The 16,182-nt window shown below is 50.3% G+C and overlaps 1 protein-coding gene across 1 annotated transcript in view; it reads right to left on the reverse strand.

The window, feature by feature from the left end:
- The window catches only part of TRPM1 (transient receptor potential cation channel subfamily M member 1), a 136,226-nt gene extending 120,894 nt beyond the window's left edge, over positions 1-15,332 (reverse strand). Inside the window, exon 1 of the mRNA XM_060617880.2 lies at positions 15,108-15,332. Coding sequence (XP_060473863.1) covers positions 15,108-15,182 — 75 coding nt within the window. The 5' untranslated portion in view covers positions 15,183-15,332. The remainder of the gene's footprint in view (positions 1-15,107) is intronic.
- Between the last annotated feature and the right edge of the window lie 850 nt (positions 15,333-16,182).

Raw genomic sequence — 16,182 nt, forward strand, 5'->3', positions numbered from 1 at the left:
GATTTTGATCAACCAGGCGTTTGCTCTGTAGACTCCCTGACCTGTGCCTCCCCTCTCTATTCTGCTGATCATTGTTTCATCCAAGGCTGACAGAATAGAGGGCTTCCTTCTTCCCCATGAACTCCAGAATGTGTCCATTGGGAATGGAATCCATCATTGGAGGGACTAAGCCTGTCACCATCCAGGGGTGATGTTTACAGTATTCAACAATCTACATCAACATTAACCAATACTCAACAGTGCAACAGTTGTGGCACTGAAATGGCTAACAGTATCACCATCTCATTGTCCTGGGCTGCCCCCGGTGGCTGCTATAGAATCTGGCCTCTCTCTTCCTCTACTCGTCTCCTCTTTCTCTTGTGGAACTGCATTGCTTGTCTTTGTTCTAAATTCTTCTGTCTGAGCCTTGCTCCTTGGGGATGAACTGTAAAGGATGCTGGCTGGACTGCACACGTGGATACCTGCAGCACACCCCCATTTCACCAGGAAGGTGTACTATACCACCTTGGAGCCTCAGGAGTTTGGTGTCATTCTTATTGCAGGTGCCTCAGCTCCCTTCCTGCTCACAGCTGGGGCAGGGCAGTGCTAGACAATGACGAGTGGCCTGTGCCAGGGCTTCCCTGCTTTCTGAGCCATGGAATCTGAACATTACAGGCACAGGTAGATGTGCAGAAGGCAATCTCTCTCTCCCTGCACCACACTCCAGACAGGATCTAGGCTCAAGAAGAAAGCCAGGGCTGGCTTCACAGGCATGCAATCCATGCTGACAAATGGGCCCTGCCCTCAAAGGGGCTCTGTGCTTGATCTTATGCTCTGCTTTGCTGACTTAAAATTCTTTTTTTTTTTTTAAGTTTACTTATTTATTTTGGGAGAGAGAGACAGTGTATGTGTGCACATGAACAAGTACTGGAGGGGCAGAGAGAGAGGGAGAGAGAGAATTCCAAGCAGGCTCTGGGCTGTCAGTACAGAGCCCAACATGGGGCTGGATCCCACGAACCATGAGATCATGACCTGAGTAGAAATCAAGAGTCAAGTGCTCAATTGACTGAGCCGTAGGAACACTAACAATTTAAAATTCTTAATAATGTTTGAGCAAAGGGCCAGCTAGCCATTTTAATTGTGCACTGGGACCCAGCAAGTCTCATAAGCAATCCTGACAAAAGCCCCCCACCCAGCTTCAGATCAAGAGAGTCTGCATCTAATGCCAGCCGATGGCCCCCACACTGCTTGTGTGGTGGCCTCCTCAGCAGCTTGCAGGAGTGGGAAGCAATGCTGCAAGAGATACATGGGTCAACACCAAGCTGACGTGCACTTCAGTCACAGAGAAGGGTGTGCAGATCAGCCTTTCCAGCTTTGTGTGCTGTTGCTTTTGGCCGGGTCATCTCTCCACTGTGGACTGCCGTCAGGGAAAGCCCCAGGGACTTGGCAGGTCCCCTGACCAGAGGCTCGGCCTTGAGGGTAGTCAGACTGGACTGGGCAGGAGAGCCTATCCCAAGAGCTATTGGTGCCACTGTCACAGTGCCTATATTTCTGCTCACCCTTCAGCTCTGTCCAGCTAAGGGATCCCAGGTTGGGTGGCTCTCTCCACTTTGGCTTATCTGTCAAGATCCTGCCATTTTCTGGACCTGGCTCTGTCCACAGCCTCACCTATGATCCTGGCAGCTCTCTGCTGCCCCCACCTGGCCACCTCCAGAACCAACCTGCCCTCCTAGAGTTTGCTCTAGCTTGCCAACTTCCTAAAAAAATATGTATGAAACTGTTGCTATTTGGCTGTTTTTGACCTACACAAATGGCAGTTTTTAAATGGTTCAACCTAGTACAGTTGACTAGAGGTGTGCACAGAGTACACTCAGGGAGGGCAGGCAGCAGGACCAGGCCCTGGGCAGAGACAGGCTAGGTGGTCCAGGGAAGGGAGGGGAGATCTCTGTCATCCCCATGCAGCCTACTGTTCTTGTGAGAGACAGGCCATCTCCTCCTATGAGGATAATTGAGCAGAGGCATCTGATACCTGTGTGGGGAGCCCAGAGGTCACAGAATATTGGAGAAGGAGTGGAAGCCTGCTGTGGGACAGACCCTGCCATGGGGCAATGCCCTAGATTCTGGCGGGCCAACCTGGCAGGAGGGAAAACATGTGCAATTCATCCAGTGGCTCCAGACATTTGCAGGTTCTATAGCTTTCTGAGCCTTGGTTTTCCCATCTGTGACTTGGGCACCAAAACATCCACTTCTTCCTACATCACAGGTAGCAGGGATGCATTTCCAGATATCAGGATGCTTCCATGTAGGTCAGGAAGTAGCCACTGAGTGTCCCAGCCCTCTCCCTGGGATCCTGGGCACATCACCATGACCTGGCAACTGAAGAGTTAATGCTGGGCACGTCTGGGGCCTCTAGAACCTCCCCCCAGTGCCCTGCCTGGTATCTGGCCTTTCTGCACTAACACTGCTCTTTACAGGGCTCTGCTGAGAAGCAAATGAGACCAAATGCAGAGAAAAGATGTGTAGACTATACAGTTTGGCAGAATATTCATGGTATCATTACTAGTGTAGCCTGGAGGGGTCGAGGAGGGGGCCAGGGAGATACTGTGAGCCCAGGGGAGGTGAGAATGGGCGGGTGGTGGGGGCAGTGAGAAGACATTTGGGTCCCCCAGCTGCTGTCATTCCCCCACAACAGGCTCAGCCCAACTCCCTCTTGCCCTCCTGTCTGGGCTTTCCATGAGTTTAGTTCCCTATTTCTTTTATTATTTTCCTTACATTCTAAAACGATGGCTTGGCAGCTGTCCTCAAACAGTTGTGTTAAAATGTAAATCGCTGAAATGACTCCCTGTTATCAACAGAACCCAAAGCGATGCTCTTGGCCAGGCTTAGCAGCCAGGCCTGCTTTCCAGGGTTCAAGGTTTTATCCACAGCCATTAATCACATGAAAGCAGATATTAAAGGAGCATTAGCCAGGCCAGCTGCCGCACCACCTCCTGGGCCATTACAGGGATTACCCTTGGACAGCGCCCTCTCCCCGCCCCCCATGCCTGGGTTGCAGGACATCGAGCAGCCCCAAAGCGGAGATGGGGTGCAGGGGGTTGGGGGAGGGGTGCAGGCAGCTCCAAGACCCGCAAGTCGGCCTGAGCCCCCTGGCTACACACACGCTCTTCCTCCCCTGCCCTCTCTGGGCCCCCCTGACCTTCAGGCTCACTCCAGTGAGTTACTGGAACCAGTCTGGCAACCACAGGGGAGGTGTGCCAGGGGCTCTGCGGGCAGGGCCAAACAGGCAGGCGCACCGGCCGCCTCTTGAGCAGAAAGGCGCACTTCACACTTCTCAAGCCCAGAGGAGGAACGCGAGCAGGTGGCTGCTCCGTGGGCAAAGCGGGCAGGGCCGCAGGCAGCGAGCTCAGCCGCAGGCCCTACTCCGGAGGGCGGCCCTGGGGTCTAAGCAGCCTTGGCGGGGGAGGGGCGGGGGGCTTCTCAGCCCAGCCTCTGGCGACTCCCGATGGCACCTTGCGGGCTGACTAGCTGATTCAGCGCATCTGTAGCGGCTGGGTCCGGCCAAGGCCCAGTTGGTAAACAGCCAGGCATGATTTCTTTGACTTACTATCCAGTAAGCCCTAACTAATTCTGTAATGGAGTGGCCACTGGCTTCCCAGCCAAATTCATACCCCTACACCTGCAGCCCATGCTCCTTTTGCTATGAACCTGACTACCGCTATTATAAAGCACTTTGCTTCAGAGGGGATGTGGGGTGGCTGCTGTCTACAGAATCTCTTTCCAGGTGGAGACTGCCGCCATCTTTACTTTGACTGACTCCCAGATTCTTGCAGTGTGCCAGTGAGTTCAAGCGCAGGTGCATTTTGCTCATTTTGCTTTTCAGTGCTACCCATTCTCCTTAACCAGGAGAGATTTAGAAAGCTGATGATTGGACTGCAATCAGGAAACTGAAGGAAAAGAACACCAATGAGTACCACGCAAAGGCCGACACGCAGAGGGCTTCATTTCCGTTAGAAAGGCCCTGGATGACCAGGGAAACCGTCTCCCTCATTCTGTAGTGTTTGCTGAGCTGGAACGCAAGGTGGGAAAAACCCTGCTCCCTAGGGCTGTTGCCCTAGACTGAGAATGGACAAACACACACATCCATCATATTAAGTGCTGAGAAGGGCTGTGAGTAAAAGTAAAGGGAGAAAGGGGGCTGGTGGTTGGGGCAGACTCAAATGTGAGTGGTTCCCAGTAAGGGCGCTAGTGAGCCCTGTGGCTATCTGGTCAGGGCATGCCCAGGAGAGAAAGAGAGGCTAGTGCAAAGGCCCTCAGGTAGCAGAACAAGTGGCTAGGAGCAGGCCTGTTATGTGGCTGGAATGCAGCCATGTGGGGGGGTGTGGGAGGTGGAAAGGGGGTATGGGGGTTGGGAGGGGTGTGGAGGAATGGGGCAAGGCCTTGCTGGACAGGGTGAGCCCAGCCAAGTTCAGCAGGCCAACCCTTTTGGACCTTGGTTTCCTCAAATGAAGAGATTGGGCTGGTTCTGAGAATCTTAAAATCATTCATGTCCAAGAACACAGAGAAGCACGTTACTTATGATCCCATCTTTAGAAGCAAACACTGACAAATGCCCTAAATATGCATACATATCCTATGTACACACACATCAGTACACATTCACTTGAGCATAGAATGATGGCAGGTTACACAGCACATAGCTAAATGGGCGTGGGAGAGGAGGGGCGGGGAGGAAAAGGAAAAAGCCCATTATACATACATACTTATGGATGAAATACCCAGAAATGCAAGATAGGGTTAGCTCTAAATCTTCTGATTTTTAGGGATCCCCCTGAAAGAGTGAGACACTTAAGGTGCAGAGTGATGAGAATTATGTAATTCTATTTTAGTAAAGACAAGTCTACCACCGCACCCTTCTCCACCCCCCTCTGTGTACATACTCTCCAGTCTGTGTGCAGCAGCCATAAGCAAAGTGTGACCGGGTGGGGCATCGGCCATCTCCCAGTTATCTCATGGAGGGCAGGAGGGGACCAGAGGCTTGTGGCACTTCCTCTGGATGTGGACTGAGAGGGGAGGGGCAGCAGGGAGCCAGAAGAGGAGCTCTGGCATGGACTCCGTGGGCTGTCTAAGGCAGCAGGAGATAGATGCCAAGCGTCTGTAGCATTGACTGTGTTTCCATGTGCATTTCCTTTTCTTCCAACCCCTGTCATGCTTGCCATCTGAACACAGGGACTGTCTTCCACTATGGAATACATGTTACAGCACTATTTAAAATTACAAGGCTGGGGCACCTGGGTGGCTCAGTCGGTTAAGCATCTGACTCTTGATCTCGGCTCAGGTCATGATCTCACTGTTTGTGAGTTCGAGCCCCATATTGGGGCTCCATGCTGCTTGGGATCCTCTCTCTCCCTCTCTCTGTGCCCCCAACCTGCTCATGCTCTCTCTCTCTCTCTCTCAAAATAAATAAACTTAAAAATAAATAAAATAAAATAAAATAATAAAATAAAATAAAATAAGGCATTTGAAGCACTGTACTGTTCAAACAGGCCCATGGAATACGAAACCCAGTTGAATCCAGTAACAATTAGCTCAACCTCCTCCTCCAAATCTCAAATCTTGGCCTTCCTGGACAATCTCCCTTTTATGTTTGAATCAATAAACTTCATAATAGGTCAAAGCCAATTGCAGTAAAGGTTTGCACAATGGCCTACAGAGTTGAGGGTCTGGGGTACTTTCTCCTTTTCCAACTGGCCCTGCCCATGCATCTCTATTCTCCTCTCCCTCCACCCTGCTTCTGTCCCTCTCAATTCTCCTCCTACTCACAGGAAATGCTCCTGCTGTGTTGGCTGTTCCCTCAGCCTCCATGTTCATCCACAGGCACCTGGGTGGCTCCCTACCCCTCCTCCTTCAGGTCTTTGTCAATGCCTCCTTCCCTGGGACCAAAGTCCAATCACAACCCCCTCCTTGATGTTTTGGCCCCTCTGCTGCTCTGTTATTCTCCTTAGCAGTGGCCCACTGTCTGATTGACTCTGCTGTGATGTCAACCAGTGAGGACAGTGTTGTTTTCTGATTTGTTATCACCAGATCCCCAGCTCCAAGAACACTGCCCAGTACACAGCAGCACTCAATGTGCTTGTCAGGTGAATGATGGTATGCATTTGTTTTTACTAAAACACCACGGTGAATTCGTAGAGAAAAACAACACAGAGCCATGCCGCATTTCCCGCCAACAACTTACTAGCTGATGACAGGATTTTGTTTGCCTTTTAGTCAGTGTTCTAAAAACTAAAACTGTGACCTATTACAAGGTTTTTATTTTTATGGCATAAAGTATATAAAAAATAAGGCACATGCAAATCCAACTCATTTTACTGATGAGGAAACTGAGGCCAAGAGAGGTTGAATGGCTTCCCTGTGGCCACACAGCTGAGCCGGGATTTGGATTGAAGATTCGACTTTTTTCTAATCTGCTCTCAGATTAGCTGCTGGTGTGCTGAGAATCAAGGGTGCCAGCGAGGCCCATGCATGGTGGCATGTAGTCCACCATCAGACCGTCTGATGCTGCCCAGTGTCACACAGACCTTCGCTAGATACTTACCTGCATTCACGCTCTGAGGACACCAAGGGACTGATATAGAAAACAGGGATAACTTTCCTTAGATGCTGAAATACTCCTGGGGAGGGAGCTTCTTTGAAAAGAGGCAGGGGAGAGGGGCTGAGATCCCAGGAGGTGACTGCTGAACTGCCTTCTAGGGATACAGGACTTGGTTAATGGCCTAGGTTTATGGTGTCTGGTCTGCTGGGTGCTGGAGGCTTGCTCTGGGCTAGGGTGCTGGCAGACTGGCTAGGACCCATGAACGAAATATCAGCAGTGGCCAGAAACGAGAGGAGGGTCAGACATCACTAAGGCTGTATATTGTGTTGTCTTTTCCCCAAGAGCTTTACAGCATGTCCTCAGGTAGAAGGGGGACAGCCCAGGTCAAGCCAAGGGTCTAACAAAGTATAAAGCCACAAGATACTTTCCGTATAAAGATTGTCAAATGAGATGGGTCTGACAGTACTTGCAAGGACAGCGGGGCCCTGGCCTCTGGATCTTGCAAAATGCAGGTTAAAGAATGAAACCCTGTTAATAAGCCCTAGTGAGCAAGGGGTCCTAGGCTAACCCTCCAGCTGCGGCCAGCAGCTGTGGACCTGGGCGAGGCCTCTCTGACTGGGCTGCACCCTGTGTGGTGTAGGAGAGAAGGCTCTTCTTTCTCCATGATAGAAATCCAAATCCTGCAAGAAACAAACTCAGCCGTAAGGGTGTGGATTTCTGTGAGAAGGAGGCTTTTAGGTGCTTCTGGGCCTCTGCCATGGAGGGTTGTTTTTTTTTCTGTGAAGGAGGGGTAAGTAAATTCTCATAGAAGGCTCCTAGGCCCCCCACAAGAGAAGAAAAAGACAAAAGAGCAGCTAGTGAGTGCTGTCCTTGTGTAAATTTCAGAAGACATCATCTGTCATCCAGCCCAGGGGAGGAGAGTCCTCCCCAGCTTGATGCTGCTACAGGATGCTAATCATGTCACCCCTAGGAGCAAAGGTAATCATCCTCCCCAGAAACCTCTGAGGAGCAGGGAGGTGGCTGTATGGGTCATTAGTATGCACACACTGCCCCAGCGTGGTCTCGGTCCTCAGCTATAAAATAGCTGGGTAGCCTGATGATACCCGAAGCTTTCTGAGCTGGGCACCCAGGACAAGCACCCCAAGGTCTCTGGCTTTCCTTCCTTGCAGCCCTGGGGACAACCTGCAGGCACCCTACATACCACACCTAGAAATGACACAAGTCCCCCCATCACACTTATCCCCTGAGTGGGAGGGCAACTCCCGGGGGCTGAGATATAGACCCTTTATGTGAAAATGGTATGTATTTGGGGATGCTGGGAAAGCACTGAGTTAGGCCAACATCAAAGTCCTGGGAGGGAATTACCATAGAAATAGGATGGGGCCAGCACCTGGGTGAGAGCTGGAAAAACCAGGCAGAAAGCAAATCCCCAAATTTGCTATGTTTGCTCCTGAAAGGAGCAAGAAGAGGGAAGAGGAGAGCAAAGGGAAGGGCCAGAGAGAGGCCAGAGGAAAGACCCTCCCCCCATGGGCTCTGGTCCACCTTGGGGGACACAAAAGCTTCCAGGTTGCTGGCTGCCTGGGGTGCAACTGTACCCCTCAAGGACCTCTGGACTGCATTGGAAAGCGCATGAATGGACAGAGGGACACAGAGATCCCTGCTCATTTTAGGGTGGAGACGGGTGGGGGGAGAAGGTGGCTTTTAGAAATCTCTACCAACCATGAAAGTATATCTTGGTCTCCAAAGAGCCACGTCTAGCTATATTCCCAAGCTATATCATGTATATTCCCAAGAAAATAGCATCTCAGCTCAGATTAAGTGGAGAGGTATTCCACATTCTTGTAAGTATTTCAGCAATTACTCCCTGGTTCTGTGTACTGTAGCATGCATGCATACATAAGAACCAAACACCATACTGGTGAGCCTTTAAGAATAAATTGGGAGCTGCAAGGAGCCGTCTGGGTCCACTGGCCACTATGGCTGGTCATATGCATTTTTAAAAAAAAATTTTAATGTTTATTTTTGAGAGAGAGAGAGACAGAGTGTGAGCAGGGGTGGGGCAGAGAGAGAGGGAGACACAGAATCCAAAGCAGGCTCCAGGCTCTGAGCTGTCAGCACAGAGCCTGACGCAGGGTTCGAACTCACGTACTGTGAGATCATGACCTGAGCCGAAGTCAGATGCTCAACCGACTGAGCCACCCACGTGCCCCTGGTCATGTGCATCTTTAAAATCTCTCTTCCCTCCTGACAAGGTTCTGTCAAGTTCATCAAATTCTGAAACTTGAAGAAAATATTCTGTTGGTGGATGTCAACGATACTATAGTGACTTTAAGAAGCAAAATCTTTACATTTCCTTCTTTCTTTAATAAACATTTCAATATTCCATAATGGCAGCATCACCAGGGCCTGGGTGGCTGAAGGTTATACAGAAAGTCAGGAATGAGGTAGATTTTCCATGTCATCCCTAGGCATTAGCTCACAACACTGATTTTCCTGTTGCCTAATGTGGCATTTCAGGCCTGGGCTCCAGAAATGGTGTCCCATTTTTACCTGGAAAGGATTTCTGTAGGGAACTCTGGGTTAAATGGAGGTTTCTTTCCTGAAGGACTTATCAGATTCTTTAATAGGCCAATGTCTGTTGTGAATCTCTGAAAGAGGACTCTGTGGTCCCCCTGGTTTGAGACTCAGCATGCCTGGGGTGGGGAGGAGGGTGACGCTGGTGTTTCCAGGATGCACTTGGGGTCAGGTTTTGGAGGTCCAGAAGCAGGAGGATATCTCAGTTGTTTACAGCTACTACCACCCAACTAGTTAGAGATTTCTACTCAAGCCTATGACCCCTCTCCCTCACTCTCAGGCTGACTGAACAAAGCAACCAAATGTTTCACAACTCTCTTGGCCAGAGTCCTCCCCAGAATTCACAGGACTGCCTTCTGTCCAGCATGGTCTCTTTCCAAGAGTTTCCCCTTGCATCTTTCAGCCTGGTGGATGGCCTGTCCAAGGTCATGCAGCTCCTTAATACAGCCCTTCTCCTGAACATTTACCCTAAGGAAGATCTGCAGGCTGTGTTGGCATTTCAGAGGCATGGGAGCTCCAGCCAGCTCTTTGCCTGGGCCAGCAACCAGCACAGATCATCCCAGTGGTGCCTCAGCTCTGGCCAGACCCAACCATCAGCCTGTGGGCCCCTACTGCTGGCAAGCTCCTTCAACCTGCTCACTCTTCCCAGTTGGCTGCCCTTCCTCACATCCAACTTCCTCATACAGACCCCACAGGCAGCCCCTCACATCTGACCTCACACCTTCCTTGCTGTTTCTTCCCTTGCCCTCCTCCCTAGTGCTTCAAGGGGCAGGGTCTTTGGGCAAATAACACTGACCCATTTCCTGTCCTCATTTCCACCTGCTGGCCTAGTCTGAGGCCTTTACTCCTCAGAGCAAAGGAACCAGGCAAATACACTTTCTGTCAGTGGGCTAAAAGTGGAGGATTTGGACACAGCAAGGAACCCAGGAAGAATGAGATGCTGGTGCCTATTCATAGGTGAGGAAGGCACACTGAGCCCCAGAATGGGGCTAGATGCACAGGCCCAAGGAAGACCAGTTGTCATGTGGGTGAAAGGAGTATTTGCTGGCCAGTGGACTGTCCTTAAGCTGGGGACCTACTGTGGCACACCCCCAACTCAACTCAAGGTTCCTTGACCACATCACTCAAGGGTGGTTGCCTAGAGAACTCTTCTAAGATATGAGTATGGAATCTGGGGCCAGTTCCTGGGCCTGGGTGCCCCCTAGAGCCCTGTATTCACACAGTTGGTGGGCAGGCCCCACCTGGCTGCAGGAACTCTCCTAGGACTTGGTACAGAGTTCTCTGCAGCTTCTCTGGAAGAGGCTCCTTTCCAAGAGGCCAACTATAGCACCTTGGGGAAAGTGGAGCCCAGACTGGGGCTCTTCAGGCAAGCCTTTCCCCCCGAGAATCTTCCTCAGCTTGTAAGTGGACCAGAGCCCCTGTCCTATGGGGTTGGGAGGAGGGTTAAATGGGACATTCAGGATCTCCTACACTCCTGTACTCAAAGCATGTTCTGAGTACAGGGGCTGCAGGTCTCTAGGTCTGTAACCAGAGAGTGCAGAAAGCACAGGCACATGTTCAGACACGACTGTAGTAATTTGAAGGCATTAAGGGATATCTGTTAAATTTAATAAATAAAAAGACAAAACTAGAGCTTGGATTTTGTAGGTCTTTTGAAAATTGCATGTTTTAGTAAATCCTTTTTATTGCATTCCATGAAAAGTATTGGTCTTTGGGGCTCTTGGGTGGCCCAGTTGGTTAAGTGTCTGACCTTGGCTCAGGTTATGATCCTGTGGTTCATGAGTCTGAGCCCCGTGTCGGGCTCTGTAATGACAGCTCAGAGCCTGGAGCCTGCTTCAATTTCTGTGTCTCCCTCTCTCTCTGCCCTCCCCCACTTGCACTCTGTCTCTCTCTTTCTCAGAAATAAATAAACATTAAAAAAATAAAAAGAAAAGAAAAGTATTGGTCTTTGATCGACTAACAGTTTAACAAGACAACTGGCTTGGCACCACAGGCAGAGCTGAGATTCTATTCCATGTGTGACAGCAAAGCCAGACAGGTGAGGATGTAGTGGGATCTGTTACCTTTGGGACATTTCCTAAAGAACAGGCAAAAGATGAGGCTGCCTTGTTCCACTCCTTCTTCAGAATGAAGACTGTCTTAGGTTTACATGTGGAATCCCGCATTCCAGTGGCTTCCATATACAGGCTACATGACTAACACAGAACTGCCCTGGCTGTGGGCAACACCCTCTGAGAAGTGGGGATGACACTACCTCTGCCTCATGGAGAGCTGGATCTGGTGCTAATGAGGAAGGTTACTGAAGTGAGACACCCTCCCCTCTCCCCAGCCCCGACCCCTGAGGTAGGCCCCTGCTCTGAAGGGCAGCAGGGCTGCAGAGGGTGAGCTTGGTGGATTGACCCCTATCTACAGGTCTAGGGCAAGCAGATGAACTGAGAGATGGAAACTCAGATAACCCAAGGTGAGCTCACAAGGTGTTTCTCTGCACGAGTTTGATTTTTTCTGTTTATTTATTTATTTTGAGAGAGAGGGAGGGAGAGAGAATCCCAAGCAGGCTCCACACTGTCAGCACAGAGCCCAACATGGGGCTTGAACTCATAAACCATGAGATCATGATCTGAGTTGAGGTCAAGAGTCAGAAGCTTAACTGACTGAGCCACCCAGGTGCCCCTGCATGACTTTATAATATGCTTTTAGCTTAGTAAGAATTCACCCTCTATAGGAGCAGCTGAGGCAGCCCCCACATCAGGACACTTGGGTTTGCCTTCACTCTCCCGGTGACTTACTTTAAGAGTATTAAAACATTTTTGAGTTATGAAAACATTCTCTTGATTTCACAATCAGAAACAAGACTATATGATGGGGAAGTGAAGACCCACAATTCTGTTGTTACAGATGTTATAACTTTCCATATGTGCTTCATATTTTTTCTCTTTAAAAGGAAAGAAGGAAGGCAGTGAGGGAGGGAGACAAAGAGAGCAAGAGAGAGTGCAAACATATTGCACATATGGTTAAATACCTCCACTCTGAAGGAATATATATGCATTTATGTTGGATTTTCTTGTGTGTTTTAAATTTTCTATAAATAGTGCACTTTGTGGGCTTGTGTTTTTCTTCAACAAGGCATCCATGTTGATACAAGTGGCTTGGTTCATTCATGGTTTAGTGCTGTGTTGTATTCCATTGCTTGGAAACAAAAGCTTGTCTATATCTTCATACATGAACTATTTGATTCTTTCTGGTTTTCTATCGCACACAATGCTGACATGAGCATTTGTGTACATTTCATTGTGTACAGGCACGAGAATTTTTCAAGGTAGACTTTAGGGTATAATTGCTGGGCTGTACTATAATTTCATTTTGCTTAGGAACTTGATCACAGACTCCAAACTTTATCTGTATCTTATAGCAAAATAAGATGTCGACAGGGATGAAAGTGCTATACAAAGAATCACAATCACATTTTCCACCTCCTGCGAGGATACTTGAGGCTTTTCCTGAAAGAGGGACTATTTTTGCCAGCAGGCTGAGGACAATACTCAAAGTCCACTGGCTTCATTGGTTCAGGACTCCATGCTGGGCATTTCCGTCTAAGACCAAAGGAAGATTGTTGGAGATAGAAAGAGCCAACCAATGGAGGATAAGGGCCAAATCTACCTTTGACAACTAAAGGTCCAGAGGAAGTGACCCTTGGAAGGCTTATATAAAAGGTAGCTTGTGTTGTTTTTTTTCCCCCACGAGGGCAGCTGGTGTGTTTCAGCAAACACTAGGCAGAGAGATGTGGCTTTTGGTTAGGAAACAGGGAACTGGCACCAAGTCAGTGGTGTCAAAGGAGAGTCAAGTATGTGAGAAAACAGAATGAAAACAGTCTGCTTTCTGCCCCTGTGATTTTGTGGACACTTCCTAGCACCTCCTTAAGGCATAACTTCCTTAAAAGCCATGGTTATTGTCTTTCCTTCTTGCATTAGCAGTTTACTTCTTAGCTTGAGGGCTATTATAAATAGACCTCAGGGCAAACTATGTCATTAAGACTTTTAACTATGTGAAGCTTTTGTAGGAATTTGGCATGGTCAGTGGGTCAGGCATCATCCTTGTTTTTAGACTCAGTCATTTACAGCAAGCAGTCCTGAAGGAATAGTTGTGAGTGTGTGTATAAATAGGGTGCTGTTTTCCTTGGGGGGGGGGGAAGACTGGGAGTGGGTCCAGGTGAGGCAGAGGGAGAAAGAGAGAGAATCTTAAGCAGGTTCCATGCTCAGTGCAGAGACCAACTCAGGGCTCCATCCCACGACCCTGGAATCATGACCTGAGCCGAAATCAAGAGGAGGAGGCTCAACTGACTGAGCCATCCAGGTGTCCCTGGGGTGCTATTTTTCAGTCTTGCCCTAAGTTTAAGTGCTTCTGCCTTCCTCTCTGGGTGAATTCCCTGCTCCCAGACCCTGCCAATTGCAAACTCTGCTCCCCCACCCCTACATATAAGATAGGATACCAGGCACGGGTCAATAGGAGACTTTAAGTTCAAGAAAACAAAAGCCTGTTCGTTTTCAGAGTTTAGCAGCAAGAACTGTGTGGGCTGGCTTTGTTTGGGGAGGAGGGGTCATGTGGAGCCCTGTGGCCCCAGGCTGCATTTGAGTCTCTGGTTCCTGCCAAGAGCTGCAGAGGATTTGCAAATGTTAATTTACACAAGACTGGAGTGTGTCCTTTCTCTTAAAACAATGCTGACTCTCACATGTGCACATAGATGAGCAAATAGATAGATACCCTACTGAGCCCCCAAAGGGTGAGTCTTTCCTCTTGAAACAGAGGTGAGTTTTAACTCTTTATTAAAAAAGAAAGACTTTTATTTTTTCCATTTGCATTTTCAGGCTCTGGGATGTCAGGAGACTTGCAGAATATGTGGCCCAACAGCTCCACCCCAACCCCCGCCACACACAGCCTGGTGAGCTGTGTGCCGGCAGGTGGCAAGCAGTTGCCGCATGGTGTCCCCTCTGTTTCTAGCCCAGGTCAATGGTCTTTCCGGGGGCGTTCACCTGCCTCCATCCCCAGCTCCTGGAGCACTGCCTGGCACTTAGCAGATGCTCAGTGAGTGCTTGAGGGAGAAATTCGTCCTCTCTTCCCACTCAGGGCCTCCTCCTGCTTCTCCTCCAGCCTGTGCCCAGTGGACAGACCCGGGAAAAGCAGAGGTCTCCTCTGACTCCTGTGAGCTCAGCAAGGGGCTGTCCAGAGGACTCCAGTGTGGCCCAGGCTAGGCTCTTGGCTGGCCTTCCCCAGCCCTCTGAGTGGCAGTCAGGGCAGAGGGGTGAGGTTGTGACCTGTCCAAGATACCTGTGCTCAGAGGGTCAACTAAGGCAGTCCTGGGTGTTCAGAGCCACCATTCCACCCATCTGGAAAAAACACATGTTCAAATCAGCACATACTTTGCAAGGCTTTGAAGGGGGCCATCAGCAGGAGTGGGGAGAAGGGGTTAGGGTGGGGTCAGGCCTCACAACACCTTCCTCGAAGTCTGCCTGGAGTCCTGGGAACCACCTGGTGCTCCCTAGGTCTTCCGAGGTGCTTCTGATCCCTACTCAGGGTCCCCCACAGGCCACCAGTGCTCCCACAAACATGAAGAACAAGAGATGAGCTTAGAGTCCAGATGCAGAGAGCTAAGTGGGTGGCATCATCTTGGGGGAAGTGATTTTGAAACTGCACAGCTGCTGGGGCACGGCTCACACCCCCACAGGCCTCATGTGTGCCTCTGGCTACATCCATGGGAGGGAGCAGCCAGGAGGGGACAGACATCGAGTACATTAGCAGGAAAGGAAAGTCACCTCCCCAGAAGCAGTCCTGATACGGGAGTTCCAAACACCTAACACCCCATCCCTGCCACAGTCTGCCGAGAATAGGAGCCCACTGTCCAGCCTTCCAGTCGGTAGAGCTGGAGACTGTCCATCTGCCCGCAACTTGCCAGGCAAAACTCACTCACCTTCTGTGACCCCGATGTGGAGCTCTTGAGGGAGCCCCTCTTGAAGGAGCTGCTCATCTTCCTCAGGGAGCCCATGAGCCTGCCTCCTGTGTCCCTGAATGGGCAGAGGCAAAGCCCCCACAGCGGCAGCCCCACGGGCCCCGGCAAGGGGATCTGAGTCTGGGGCACGGCCGGCTGTTGGCTGGGCCAGCCGAGGAGGAGCACTTGCTGGTTCCAGCCTCCTCTCCTTGCTCTACTCGCACCACTGGGCACTCACAGGCCCTTCTATAACATCTGTAATCAGGCTTAATCCCTCCATCCCCCACAGGTTTACAGGGGGCAGATTTAGCAAATGGCGATTGAAAGTAAATCTCCTTTGAGAAAGTGGCGGCTGTAAAGGGTGGTCAAATGGGAAGGATTTGGGTGTCCAAAAAGATACCTCTCGAGAGCAGAGAGCCTCACAGCTGGAGTCTGAGCCCCCCGGGAGAACAGGATCTAGACTCTCAGAGACCCTGTGTCCACTTGGCACTTGCCTGAGTCTGGTAGCAAAATTGGCACCAAAGTGTCAGCCCCTTGGGTCACATGGCTCCTTCCTCCAGGCCATCGGTGTATGCTTTCTCCCCTGTGAATTTGCTTTTCATGTGCATCCTGTCCATTCTGTGCTGGCATTCTCTGATTGTTCTGCGTGTACAGCACTGTCATTTCTATTTCAGGAATGTCTACCTCTCCCCCACTACAGAAAGATTTGGTTCCTTAAGGGAGGCAGGGTCATAGGTCTTCGCATCCTGCTCTGTTGTGGGCACAGGACGAGAGCTCCCTGAAGAGCTGCTCTGTGCTGCTGTGGTCTCGTTCCCACAAGTCTATACTGAGCCTGGCCCTAAGCATGTCATTGTTGTCACCAACCCACCCCTCTCCTTCGTTGGGCATGCGTCACCAGCAACCTGCACCCCTGGGTGGTCTGGCCCCTTGCATCCAAAGATGGCGTCTCAGAGAGGAGAGTGATGCATTCCTAAGGTCACGTGGGAATTGTTTTAAGGACACGCAGGCTCCCAATCGATAAAATAAAAGACACACAACTGGAGTCCTCACAGCCTTC

The sequence above is a fragment of the Panthera onca genome, chromosome B3, assembly GCF_046562875.1.
Source record: "Panthera onca isolate mPanOnc1 chromosome B3, mPanOnc1 haplotype 2, whole genome shotgun sequence".
NCBI lineage: Eukaryota > Metazoa > Chordata > Mammalia > Carnivora > Felidae > Panthera > Panthera onca.